Raw genomic sequence first — 14,267 nt, 5'->3', positions numbered from 1 at the left:
GCGTAATAGCGGTTTAGAAAGCTGTGACGTCACCACTGACGGTCACATCTTTGTCAGTGAACAAAATGGCAACCTACTGTCTCACTGTCGCCCGGCTCCAGGTAAGAGACGAAAAACTGTTATTTTTACCACATTTATCAACCAAAGAAGGATGCCACTTGCTACTTTACATTTTTAAAATTCCCTGCAATGTTATTCTAACCCAGTTAAAGCTCTGAGAGCGGTTTCTGAGGGTAAGTGAGGCGTGAAGCGGTCACCGGCTCGTTGGCCAGGTCATCGTGTCCTGACTGCATCCAGTGAGCTACAACGAGTCATACACAGGGTTAATTCAACACGGTTAACGTCTCCGTTTACAACAAGTCATTGTCGAAACCTTCAATCATTAAAAAAACATAGTTAGTTTAGCTTGAGAAGTGGAGGTTGGTTTTTAATAGCAAGGTTAACCACAAGGTTAGAGCTGCCAAGAGGCACACAGGCGACCAGCGGGTAAAGACAGTAAATACATTTATCAAATAACAGCAAAGAAATCAGCAAATACGTTATTTTTTGGGGGATTTCTTAAAGATTAAGTAATCCAGTTAGTGCTATTTAGTTAACGGGGTGTGTGTCCTATATCCATGTAGGGTTTTTTTTTTTTTTTTTTTTTTTTTTTTTTTTTACATCTAACCTTATTATAACAATCATCTGCATGGTGGGGTAATGATGCACAAAATTCCCGATTCGGTTCGATTTTATGAAGTGACCTCACAGTTCGGTACATTTTTGATATAGCAAAGAAGTAAAAATATCCAGAGAAATTTCCTTGATTGTGGAATGTTTTAATTTGATATTATTTTTATTCATTATTCAGTTATTTATTAAAAATTTAATTAATAAGTATGATTTTTTAGAATTGTATTTTTGCTTAAAACAATGATGGATCTGCTCTTCTTGGGTTCATTGCAGCATTAAAAAAACCAAAAACAGCTCCTTCTAAAAAAATCAAATGCGCTATTTTGATTTTAAATAAACACACTCAAAAGAAACAATTCTCAGAGAAATTTCCTTGTTTTTTCACATTTTGAAATGTATGACAATTAACATATTTTTGGCTTTTGTTTTGATGTATCAATTCTTGAAATAGCTTGACAGCAACGCTTTACTTGCAGCTACATGACACCAAAAGGTCAACAGATAACTGGTGTGGTTTCAGCTGCTCGCTGTCACTTCTTCCACTGAACATCAGCTCATCTTTAGCACGTATTGTCTGGTCACCGTAAGACCTTGAGTTTGTTCTCTTGCATATCATCTTTGATAACTTAATAAGTTATCTATCTGGAGGGATTATGCTGAGCTGTCTGGCTCTTTTCCAGCTTTACAGACAGTAAAAACGCACTTCAGTTTCTTAGCAGATTCACTTGAGTGAGTTTATGGGTTAAGAACTCAAGGACACCTGAGCAGTCGGGCCAGGGAGGTGGATTTGGCCTTCTTCCTCTTGATATCTTATCTACTGTGAACACGACACTGTGTAAATCTAGTCTTAAATACACTGCTTGATATGGAATTTTAGAATAAAGCTTCTCTGACATGTATAACCATTTGCAAATTGGCAGGTTAGATGTTAAATGTTTAAGGAGACTTGACCCAATGTGCCCACAGGCTGAGATTGTATTTATGGTTGGCCTTGTGGGGGGTTGCTTCACCTGGTATAACCCTGACATATGACACCCGAGTGTCAACTGCAAACCACTGTTGCATTCAGTGGCTAACTTCCTATTATTATGGAAGTCATTTTTCGGAAGTATTTTGCTCTTTAAGCTCTATTTCTTTCTATTTCTCTATTATAAGAATTCTTCTTCTTCTCTTCTGCGGGCGTTCTGAAGTTAGTGTGTTATTATGCTCATGCTTGTTTGTTTTTGCTTTCTCTAGCTGGCTCTGGGCCACGGTGCACGGCGCCTACATGTATCTGCAGCTTACAGAGCCAAGGCCAAAGTGTCTATGAGCCGCTTTGAGCCTGCTTCCTTCGTCAACTACGAGAGGCTCCAATCCAACGTTGACATTGTGCGAAAAAGGTTAGCCTACCCCTAATCTACTCTGTATTTGCTGTGGCTCGCGTCCCATTTTCTTCCAAACACGCAGTTATCTGTGCGATTGTTTTGATCTCTGGTGTTTGTCTGTCCTTTAGCACAGTTTTTCATCATAGTTGGAGCCTTCTACATTTGCTCACTTGTTTTATTCTTCAGCTGCTATTAACTGCTGAAGAATAAATTGCAGAACATTTGGGATGCTTTGTGGAACATAAGAAGCAGAATGCAATGATTTGTAAATCAATTCTGACTTACAGTTTACTGAATACAGTATAGAGACAAGATATTTGATGTTCAAACTAATAAACTGTATGTTTTTTGTAAATATACACTCGTTCACCACAAAGAATGTAGGGATTTCATCATCTGCAATCCATAATATCGCCGAAAGATTCAGAAAATCAGCAGAAATCTCTGAACACAAGGGGCAAGGCTGAAAACCAACATTGAGTGGGTGTGACCTTTGACCCCATTAGGTTGCACTGCGTTAAAAACCAACATGATGAGTGTATATTTAAAAAAAACAGTAAAATGTATTAGATTGAACATAAAATATATTGTCTCTGTACTATATTCAGTTGAATATGGGTCTAATAGAATTTTCAAATCATTGCATTCTGTCTTTATTCACCTTTTCCACAGCATCCCAACAGTTTTGGAATTGGGGTTGTAGATGTTTTCTTATCGTCTGTCTCATTCCCTGCTAAATCTTCCTCTGAAGTTGCAGCATCCTAATATAAATGTCATTTTTCTGTCCAGACTCAACAGGCCCCTCACCCTGTCAGAGAAGATTGTGTACGGCCACCTCGATGACGCCCACAACCAGGAGATCGACCGCGGTCGCACCTACCTGCGCCTGCGTCCTGACCGCGTGGCCATGCAGGACGCCACGGCCCAGATGGCAATGCTCCAGTTCATCAGCAGCGGCCTTCCGAAGGTGGCCGTGCCCTCTACCATCCACTGTGATCACCTGATCGAGGCCCAGACCGGGGGAGTGAAGGATCTGGCCAGAGCGAAGGTGAGGGATCTTATTTGTTTATGGTAATTATACGGCTGTTTTAACAGTACTTGTTTCTTATTATGTCAACACGCTTCTCCTCTCAGGAAATCAACCAGGAGGTATACAACTTCCTGTCTAGTGCTGGGGCAAAATACGGAGTTGGCTTCTGGAAACCAGGTTCTGGAATCATCCATCAGGTATAATTGTATAAAGTTTGGATGCAGTGCCTGAAAATGCCATTTTTACACACTAACATTCAGATTTTAAATACAATCAGATCATCCTGGAGAACTACGCTTACCCAGGAGTGATGCTAATTGGCACAGACTCCCACACACCAAACGGTGGTGGCCTTGGTGCCATCTGCATCGGCGTTGGAGGAGCAGACGCCGTAGATGTCATGGCAGGAATCGCCTGGGAGCTCAAGTGTCCCAAGGTCAGCAGAAAACAGTATTTTGCACATGTTGTCAGTGTCTTATTTTCTTTCTCCACATTAACAAAAGTTGTTTTTCTTTCTACCTCTGAACTTCCTTACCTCAATTAACTCACCAATGTCTTCCTCAAAGGTGATTGGTGTGAAGTTGACCGGTAGCCTCTCAGGATGGACGTCTCCTAAGGATGTCATCCTGAAGGTGGCCGGCATCCTGACAGTGAAGGGAGGCACCGGAGCCATCGTAGAATACCACGGACCCGGAGTTGACTCCATTTCCTGCACTGGTCAGAACCTTACACTTAAATATGTTTTTTTATTTTGATTTGCAGCCGTTGAGCTCATATCATGTTCTTCTGTTTTGTTGTGAGCAGGAATGGCCACCATTTGCAACATGGGAGCTGAAATCGGAGCCACGACCTCAGTGTTCCCCTACAACCACCGCATGAGGACCTACCTGGAGAAGACTGGACGTGGACGTACGTTTACGACATTTGTCATACAGTTCTTAATTATTATATTTTTCTGGAGGGGATTGTGTGTTTGTGTGTGTTTCCGTCTATCAGTAGCTAATCTCGCTAACCACTAGACCAATCTGCCTCATATTCTGTGTGCACATTAATGAATGTATGGTCAAGGAATTCTTGTAGTTGCGGTACGTCATTATAATTGAAATACCTGGTTTATTCACTGTTTTATTCCATTATTGACCTCTGACTCATCACTCCTCCAACCAGCTGGTTTTTGGCTGTAAGTTTGTAGGAAATTAGCTAAAAAGAACAAGCCTGCCCTTTGTAGACTTGCAGATTTAGTTAATTTGGTCATTTTTTCTCAAAATTTGTGCTTCTACCATCAATACATAGTTAAATAGTTGTTCGTTTTGTTATTGTTATTTTCAACTTTGTTGTGCTGTAGCTTGCAGGCAAAGTTGATACCTTTCAAAGTTAAGTTTTAAAAACACAGATCAAGATTACAACCAAGAACAGCTCTAATACAGAAAAAGAAGTCTCAAAGGACGCAGAAGTGTTTGTTATGTTATTGTGAGCAGTGTGTGTAAAGGTCAGTGTTCATCTTCTTTGAAAACATTGATAATCTGCTGTCTTGTTAGAGACACTCACCCTCTCGTTTCTCCCTCAGAGATCGCTGCACTGGCTGATGAATACTCAGACTTGTTGGTACCAGATGAAGGCTGCGAGTACGACCAGCTCATCGAGCTCAATCTGGATGAGGTCAGCCCTTTTTGACAGAATGATCTTTTGGTGTTACTTAGACACAAGACTTAGAGCATGTTCATTCATTTTATTGGATACTTCAAAGCTTAGAGCAACAGGAAATACATGGAGGGAGTGACATGAAACAAAGTTCTCTGGCCAGGGATCTTTTAATGCGACTTCTGTGATTCATGAGGTGTTGCCCAGAAGAAAAGACGGAATTATCCACAGAAAATTTGTTCTGTGTGATATCATAATGCCTGTCACAACAATGGAAATATGTTTCTTTCGTATAGGAGTTGCAATGTTCATGGGAATGGTAATTTTTGCATTTCGTTTTCATTGATTTTTTTTTTTTTTTTTTACAAATGATAATAATGGAATTTTTGTTGGGTCTCTACAAAATAAGGACCTTCCCTTCTGTCTGGAATATGATTTTTAGTCTGGGCCACCACAGTGCTTCATTTATTATCGGTATGCTGTGACATAGTTTACCTTAATCAAAAAATAGAAGCCTCTGCAATTTGGGATAATTCACTTGGCCAAATTACAACTTTTTTATAATATATTGATTACTTGTGCAGCCGTACAAAAAATTCAGAATTTGATTTGCTTGAGATAGTATTGTAAGCCTTCTAGAAATCGTTTTATATATATTTTTAATCTATTTATAAATTGGTAAAATAATAAAACACTTGGACATATATATATATATATATATATATATATATATATATATATATATATATAATAGCCATTACTCTCACCTTGTTCTGTAAAGTCAGGAACATTCTGGGTTGTGTGATCCACGTCTTGGTGAGAGGTACTCAACTCATCTTTAGTTATATAGCACCTTTCATACAAACATGCAGCCCAGAGTGCTTCACTTAGCAAAACTGAAACAACACAGAAAAAAGTTTGGGAATAGCATAAACAACTACATATAAAATTTCGCAAGACTAGAAGATTTCAAAAATAAAATAGTAAAATAAATAAATTAATAAGTATCTATAAAATAAAATAAACACCAGGAATAAAATAAAGTTAAACTCAATGATTAAAAATTAGAAATTTAGACTGTATTCTTTTATTTTTTTATAACAGCTATTTTGGTTCAGTGCTGGCTTTTTGTAATGAATTGCAAACTGACAAGCTGTTAAAAAAATGGTATGGGGAAAAAAGTATGAAAAAAAAGAAATTAAGACTGTTATTATTAAAAATTAAAAATATAGGTTTTAAATTCACTTTTAAAAATATTGAGAGCTTGCCATTCCAATACCCGAAGGCATTTAGTTCCACAGTTTAGTGTCAAAATGGAATAGAGTTTGTTAATACTGTTGAAAGACATATCTAAGAATGCAGTGAGAATTTTCCTACACATCTTTAAATAAATATTTCACCATTGCATTTAAATATAAGAGGTTCAGTTAATGACTCCTGTTGTATGGTTAGGTTTATTTGAGAATAACTTAGCGTTGTTCCTTACTCCAGTTGAAGCCCCACATCAACGGACCCTTCACCCCTGACCTGGCTCACCCAGTGTCTGAAGTCGGTGCTGTTGCTGAGAAGAACGGCTGGCCGCTGGAAGTTAAAGTTGGTAAGAACTGACCGGGGATGGAGGCTGCGCAGCTTTATTCATACTCCTGTAACTGAACTCGCTACATTTCAGACTTCCCGTCTCCTTTTCCCCCTCAGGTCTAATCGGCAGCTGCACCAACTCCAGCTACGAGGACATGGGCCGTGCTGCCTCTGTGGCCAAGCAGGCTTTGGACAAAGGTCTGAAATGCAAAGCTCAGTTCACAGTCACCCCCGGCTCTGAGCAGATTCGCGCCACCATCGAAAGAGACGGATATGTGAGTGTTGGTGCACAAAGAAAGCAGGGAGCTGCACGTCCCTTTGATTTACCTCTGTGTGATGTGGCTAAAGCTAAGATGTGTGTGTATCTTCCTGTAGTCAAAGATCCTTGGTGATGTTGGCGGTGTGGTCCTGGCAAACGCATGTGGACCCTGCATTGGACAGTGGGACAGGTAAGTGTTTGTGCCATTGCAGTGTCCAACAACACAGTCCTTAAAACGTAGGCAGGCATTGTATTCATTAATAAAAAAATAAGGCCTTAATTGCTATTAAAATGTCTTAAAAATGCTGAGACGTGAGAACGGGGTGGGTGGTTGGGCTAAACATACATGTTTTCACAGACATGGATGTAAACTCTAACTGCAACTTGGCTGTTTCATGGAGGCATACATCTGAGGCAAGGCTGAATTTCTTGCATTTTCTTTGATATATTGTATACGTTGTGTGTGTTTTGCATTCAGGAAGGACGTGAAAAAAGGAGATAAGAACACGATCGTCACTTCCTTCAACAGAAACTTTACTGCCAGGAACGATGCTAACCCTGCAACACACGCCTTTGTCACTTCCCCTGAGGTAAACTCACATTAAATCCACACATTTAGATGCATGAGCTCACATTTTGACGCTAAACGCCTTCCGCCACCTTTTCTTCTTCAGATCGTCACAGCCCTCGCAATTGCTGGCACATTAAATTTCAACCCAGAGACAGACTTCCTCACAGCCCCCAATGGTGAGAAGTTCAAGCTGGAGCCCCCCAATGGAGATGAACTGCCCTCTAAGGACTTTGACCCAGGCCAGGACACCTACCAGCACCCGCCGCCTGACGGCTCCAGCCTCAAGGTGAACGTCAGCCCTGAGAGCAACCGGCTACAGCTGCTGGAGCCCTTTGACAAGTGGAGTGGGAAGGATCTGGAGGACATGAAGGTCCTCATCAAGGTCAGGTCTTTTGAAATAGTTCCTTCCTGTTTAGCGATCTGTCTTAAAATGTTCTCACTGATAATAATAATGATAATAATAATAAATTAGGTATAAAACCATTATAATAAAATCATCATCAATGTAAGTCAAGGTGTGTGTCTGCATTAACTTTGCATCGTATATTGATTCAGCTTTTATGAGGGAGCCTCCTTATAATGGAGTATGTGGTCACTATACATGTCTTTATAAACCACAAGGCCAGTTTTAGCATAAAGGCTTTCCAGACGACGGCCTTTAGCTTTAAGCTGGCATAACTGGTTTTAAAGGAGCAAGTGCATTTAAAAGAGTATTAAGTCCATCAATATAATAAGAAACCAGTTCATCAGGGGTGGATAAGTTAGCTTTGCATGGGAATACATCAATTTCACTGGAAAGAGCTGATAAATCGACACTCACTCGCTCTGTTAGGGATTGAAGTGGAAGTAGCAGCTTTGTTTTTGAAGATTTCAGGGTGACATTAAAAGTTACTAAGTTGTGGTCAGAAAACGGAAAATCCCATACTGTCATCGAGAGGATTTTCACCAGAGCAGTAAATCAGATCCAGAGTTTGACCTTTGGCGTGTGTGGGGAAAATCAGTGTACTGCTTGTAATCCAAAACTGTCTGTGCATGATGTAAAGTATTTTGTGAGAGCATTGTTGACATTGTCCGTGTGTATGTTGAACTACAGTTGTGTTGAGAATGATTTTAACTTTCCATCATCCTGCCTCTACAGGTGAAGGGCAAATGCACCACAGACCATATCAGCGCTGCAGGACCTTGGCTGAAGTTCCGCGGTCACCTGGACAACATCTCCAACAACATGCTGATCGGCGCCGTCAACAGCGAGAATGATGCAATCAACAAGATCAAGAACCTCCTGACAGGAGAGTACGGGGGAGTCCCTGATGTGGCCCGCCACTACAAGGTGAGATCTGCAGAGGGGAGAGGGAATGGGTACTGGATTATTGGGCTAAAGCTGCACGACTATAATCAAAACTACTATTATATATCTTTGTGGCCATTGAAAGCTGCGTTCTATACTTCTTTTTTAATTCCCGGTATTTATGTCAGATCACTGTGTTGTTTTCGTTTTAGTTTGCTGCCTTGTTTTTATCTGCTGCCTTACTGAAAATCACTGTACAACCGTGTTAAGAAAAGTTCTATATAAGTAAAGTTTATTTTAATTATTTATTACTCTCCTCAGGTAGTCTGTCCTTCAGCATTGATTCTGATTTTAGATTTTTCTTCTACTTCAGTTAATTCATGCTCTAGGGAGATTCAAAAGTTTCACCCGCCACTGCCCTTATACTTCCATGCATCCTTAATGATGGCATAGATGCAGCCGATAGATGGCTCTAGACGGTGAAGTCAAATGTTTCACACAGCAACAAACAAGGTGACAGTGGAGGAATATGTAATAATTAACCCTTTAACAGAGGCAGCACTGTAGACAGTGTTGGTCTGTGAGAACATTAAAAACATTGCAACGTGTAGATGGAGAATCGTTTAAACTATTTTTCCGATTTGTTATGCTCTACAGCTTTTTAAAATGTTTTTGTTAACTCTTAAGGGCGTATCTCACTTGAACTACGCTACACTGCCCCCACAATCTCCGGTGATACTGCTGCATTTTCATCGGTATTCGTAAGCTCACAGAAAAAGTGCAGAGTCAGAAAAAATGGATGCAGAGAAAGGACACAAGACTCCATCTGTCTCTGTATCTAATGTTTGTATCTACCGAGCATAAATGAGCCATTTTACTCGTTATGATCTTTCTGGAATCGCAGGAATGTTAGTTTACTTTTTACTGTAGAACCTTAAAAGTCGCTGGCCTATGAATTGAATCGTGTTCTGCCTAAACTTCACATAAATGCCTCCTATAATTTTTGCTGTTGTTGAATAAACTGCGCCTCCAAACACTGTATTAATAGTTGATGGGTGCTCTTAGAGCTGTAACGATTAGTCAAATATTCAGGTAGTCGATTAACAGAAAATTAGTCGGCAGTGTCACATCTGCTTCAAGCAAAACTCCATCAGTTCCTTGGTGAGAGAATGTGAGCATTTGCTGCTTTTTCTGTTTCATCAGTTCAATATATATGGGTCTTGAACCATCTGTTTAAAACAAAGAAACCACACTGAATGCATTTACTAATGGAAATATAAGATAAGTAAGATATATCCTGATCACTTATGATTCATCCGTCTAGTGTTGCGTGGAGCTATCAGCAGGTGAATGACACTGTAAACACTACACATCAAAACCTACACCTGAGATATCTATAGTGAACTCCTGCTAACCTCTTTCATCAAGTATAAATCAAATCTAACACTCTTTCCATCCTGTTGTGTTTATGTGTAGGCCAACGGCGTGTCTTGGGTTGTGGTTGGAGATGACAACTACGGCGAGGGCTCAAGCAGAGAGCACGCTGCACTGGAGCCCAGGCATCTGGGAGGAAGAGCCATTATCGTCAAGAGCTTCGCCAGAATTCACGGTACTGCACAGTAACTGCTGAAGGTGGTGGTACTGTTGTTAGATTATGTATGAGAAGAGAAGTCTTACAATATTGTGCAATGTCCAGTCAAGGCTGCTTGATATGGAAAAAATCAAAAATCACAATATGTCTGACCAAAAACCTTGATTTTGTTATTGTAAGAATGTTGCAGGGTTGACTGTTGGTGCTTTAAAAAAACGTTTAAAAAAAAAGTTGATTTTTTGATAAATATTCATCAGTCATATTGGTATACTGCTTAAGCCAGTCTCTGCAGGATGTTGTGATTACAATTAACGTAAAGTCAGGCAGTCCCTGTGAATGCTGATTGACCTTGCAATTTTGTCCAATTGTTGTACTGCAAATTTGACTGCATGCAGCGGATTGATTCACTCAGCCCCTGTCTCTCTCTTTCTGTTTATCATGAGACTATTGCTGCGCCTAGGACAGAGCCACACACACACACACACACACACACACACATACACACACACACACACACACACACTGGCAGGATGAGCTTAGCATCACACAGCAATGTTACCCAATGGTTATTAATGGGTTAAGTGACAGAGTCCAGCTGTTTTGCTGTCATTGTGTGATGATTAAGACCTTTTAGCAGCTCGATATCCGATGTTTGCCACTGTTGTTATGTTAGCTCGTGCTAACCGAGCAGAGAGAGCATGAGGAGAGAACAGTTTCCTCCCATCCACCCCCCTACGGCACAGATTCATTCTAATTCTGTGGGAAAAAAATGAGTTCTTGTAATAATGAGCTATGACTCTTGAGAGGGCATCACAACTATTTTTGTAATTTTCATTGTTGCAAAAAAGCCAAAAAATATCATAACATGCATTGCAATTCTTTTTTAGTAAAGCTGCTGTTAAATTAGGCATTTCAGGCTTCAACAATCACCAAAGCAACCTGTGAAATTCTGAAGGGACTGCTAAGTGGGTAAGGTAAATAATACAACAGTTAGAACAGTCTTATAAGTTCAGAAAATGGCATCACTTTACTTTAATGCAGCCTTTAAAGGCAGGAAAAGACAAGACATAGAATATTAACAATCCAAAATCTGATTAGATAGCTAGTTTCATATCATAATATCAATATAATGATTATATATGTCCAGTAATATTAGTAGATATTCCTGAATTTATTTAATGTATGCATTTTTTTTTAACCTGAAGTCAGGACCTTGTGCAGTCTTACACCTCAGCGTTTCTCGCTGTTGATTCCCTCAGTTAACAAGCACATCCTCTCATCCTTAGAAACTAACTTGAAGAAGCAAGGTCTGCTGCCACTTACCTTCACCAATCCATCAGACTATGACAAGATCCGTCCTGATGACAAGATCTCCATCAGGGGGCTCAAAACCTTCACTCCAGGAAAGGTAAGAGGGCGTTACAGGTAAAAAAAATGGCTTGCTTGCACCGTTTTTTGGAGCTTTCAATAGATGTTTTGGGACCAGAGGAACTTTTTGATGGTTCTAAGAACCCACCTTTTTATCATGTCCGTACTGCAAGAACGAAGAACTATCAAAGCTCTTGCTGTTTTGAGTGACATTTTTATCCACTATTTTAGAGCAGGTAGCCTCCCTGCACAAGAGAAATTTTAAATGACCCAAGTGTACATTGATTTATTGAACACATGAGCCAATGTTGCACCGGCAACTGCCATTTTTAAAAGCTAGTAGATTGGAGCAGTGCATTGTTGTTGTATGTCACACAGAAGTGACGCCAAACACAGACCTGCTTACATTATTTCAGCATTCCTATTGACTGTGTGAATGAACAGGAAAAAAGCCCTTGAAGGTATGTGGTTCTTTAGGGAGCTACCCAGAACTGTTTGATTAAAAAACATTAAATTGAAAGTTTCTTCGACAAGAACCTCTCTTCCTCTCTTCCTCCTCAGCCTCTCACTGCAGTCGTGAAGCACAGCGACGGCAGCGAGGAGACCCTGGAACTGAACCACAGCTTTAACGAGACACAGATCGAATGGTTCCAGGCAGGCTCTGCCCTCAACAGGATGAAGGAGCTGCAGTGAGGACTAGGAGCTAGGAACAAGCATGTGGAGAGGAGGAAGAGGAGGAGGAGGAGGATTTTCAGGGGGGGAAACAGGGTGGTGAGGATTGTGTGGGAGATGGGGGCTGGAGAATGTAGATCCTGTCGATGATTGTTCCATCACCTGCATCTTTCGCGCAGTCTGGACTGAAGCCGTGTTGGTACATTTCAGAGAGTTAAATCTTCACTTCAGATTACGTGTCAAACCGATGCTGATGATGGAACAACTGATCTGCGGTCAGATATTTCCGAAACCTTCATTTGTCAGTGCGAGATCCTGTAAGCTGCTATGTGTCAAAGTCAAACAGAGATAAGCGGTTAGAAATCAGAGTCTGTTTAAAAACACACACACACAAACACACTAAGCTTCAACCCAAGCGGTGACATAACCCCCTGTGCCAGCTGATGTGCTGCCGGTGCTGTTGCAGCTGTTCAAACAGCTCTGTCGAGCGTGGAGGCCACTTCACACTGGAGCTCAGCCAGCTGATCACACACTAGCTTGAGGACTGTGTTGCACACTGCATGGCAATAATAAGCTTTAGTCAACCGTCGTCATCCAACCTGCCCCAGTGTTATTTACACTCCACCTTGAACAGGTAAACATGATGTTGGCTGCGTCTCTGGGTCCAGTAGCGTAGTTGCAGTGACCACATGTGGGCACACACATTTATTTTCTCACATATTTGCCCCCTGGTGGCCACGAGGAGGTACTGTAGTGTTGGCAGGGCACAACAAGGTAATTTTATCAAAAAGTTTTAAAAGCAGCACCTAGGGATTTTTCAAGGGCATTATGGGAAGTGTAGGATATCACATACATGCATGGGACATTTTGACAGCAAGTGGATTCATTTTGAAGCTAACATCATAGATTGATTCCTGTAAAGTTAACACCCGGACCACATTGCATATGTGAGCAGCGTGTGACAGCTACCTTGCTGAACTGCTGCGGGCTGCACGCTTGTGGTGTTCACACTGACATGCTCTTGCAGAGCTGCCTGCTGCTATAACTACTGTGTTTTTGCAATTAAGATGTAGTGAATGTGGTATAACATAGATATGTTTATTTAAAGACCATTTTCAATTTCTATTTTTGCTGAAAACTGTGGGCTTTCTGCAGAAAAAACTGGGGAGACTCCAAATCTCTAGATGTTCTGCAGCTGAGCAGCACTGCTCACGCTGGCAGTGTGGCCTGGGTGAAACAGTATGGGCATCTAGGGCTCTGTCTTTTAGCAAAACATGTTTAAATCCATCACAATACATGTAGGCAGTACTACAAAAGGTTGTTGAGAACCATTGCAGACATTTCCATATATAGAGACAGACTTGTATGCTTTATTACTGTGTGAAAATACAGTAACAAATCCTGGTCTTCCTCCCTGACACCATCACTATCTTCAAAATACCCTCCCTGTCAGTCCCTAACCTCTTCACAAGGTCAAACACATCTTATTGTTTTTTCCCTTGTTTATTTATTTATATTTTTTTCTGTGAAACGCTGCTTTTCCATAAACTTCTTCACACACAGGGTAAACTTGGACTTGTGTCCTCTTCCATCCCGTGTTCTCAGCACCCTTATTTTGGAGGGTAACGTCACTTTTTGTGTTACTTTTACCTCAACAAAAATCAACTGATATTACAGAAAAGGGAGTACCAGCACAGTCAGTTTTGTAAAGGGGGAGTGAACTGACTGTAAATCACCACTTGCTTTTATGTAGCGACTCATAAGAACCCCAGATTGCCGTGTCAGAACCTCAACATGGAGATTATTACATCAGATCAGAAACAGGATGTATTTTTTTTTTTTTTCGTGCCCACCACTGCTTCCCAGTCCCTGCAAACTAAATGCATTCAGAGGTTAATTAGATGAAGGCTTTAACCACTCTCTTCTTCTAACCGACGGTATGTGAAGTGTCTGGTTCCATGTACATTTAAGTGTTTGTGTTATTTTTCTCCCAGATTATCTTTTCTGTATTACAGAAATGCCAATGGGTTGTAAAATAAAAATCCACAGATCTCATTTATCTACACTGGCTCCAGTAATATCACTACAACCTGTCTACTGTTGAGTGTTTGGTTTCTGTAGAGACGTACATTGATGGTGAGACTAAGGATGCACGATAATATCAGCACATCATCGGTATCGGCAGATAGCTGCTTTAAAATGAAATATTAGCAGCCTGAATTGAAGATTTCAG

General features: G+C 40.6%; 1 protein-coding gene across 1 annotated transcript; it reads left to right on the top strand.

Annotated features, from left to right (window-relative positions):
• The first annotated feature begins 35 nt into the window (after positions 1-35).
• aco2 (aconitase 2, mitochondrial) lies at positions 36-14,093 on the top strand. The gene is made up of 17 exons (XM_042507390.1): positions 36-101; positions 1,909-2,051; positions 2,826-3,084; positions 3,171-3,263; positions 3,344-3,502; positions 3,633-3,783; positions 3,871-3,975; positions 4,634-4,725; positions 6,199-6,304; positions 6,403-6,560; positions 6,661-6,734; positions 7,023-7,134; positions 7,219-7,497; positions 8,254-8,445; positions 9,880-10,012; positions 11,281-11,402; positions 11,924-14,093. Exons 1-17 carry the CDS (start codon positions 66-68, stop codon positions 12,053-12,055), a joined length of 2,346 nt encoding a protein of 781 aa, XP_042363324.1. The 5' UTR covers positions 36-65; the 3' UTR covers positions 12,056-14,093.
• The last annotated feature ends 174 nt before the right edge of the window (positions 14,094-14,267 follow it).

This window comes from Plectropomus leopardus, chromosome 19, assembly GCF_008729295.1.
Source record: "Plectropomus leopardus isolate mb chromosome 19, YSFRI_Pleo_2.0, whole genome shotgun sequence".
NCBI lineage: Eukaryota > Metazoa > Chordata > Actinopteri > Perciformes > Serranidae > Plectropomus > Plectropomus leopardus.
This window is presented reverse-complemented; position numbering and strand designations above follow the sequence as displayed.

Coding starts and splice junctions, on each gene's coding strand:
- aco2 (XM_042507390.1), top strand. CDS start 66: ATGGCAACCTACTGTCTCACTGTCGCCCGGCTCCAG. Junction 3,085..3,170: donor AGGATCTGGCCAGAGCGAAG/GTGAGGGATCTT, acceptor TTCTCCTCTCAG/GAAATCAACCAGGAGGTATA. Junction 6,561..6,660: donor CCATCGAAAGAGACGGATAT/GTGAGTGTTGGT, acceptor ATCTTCCTGTAG/TCAAAGATCCTTGGTGATGT.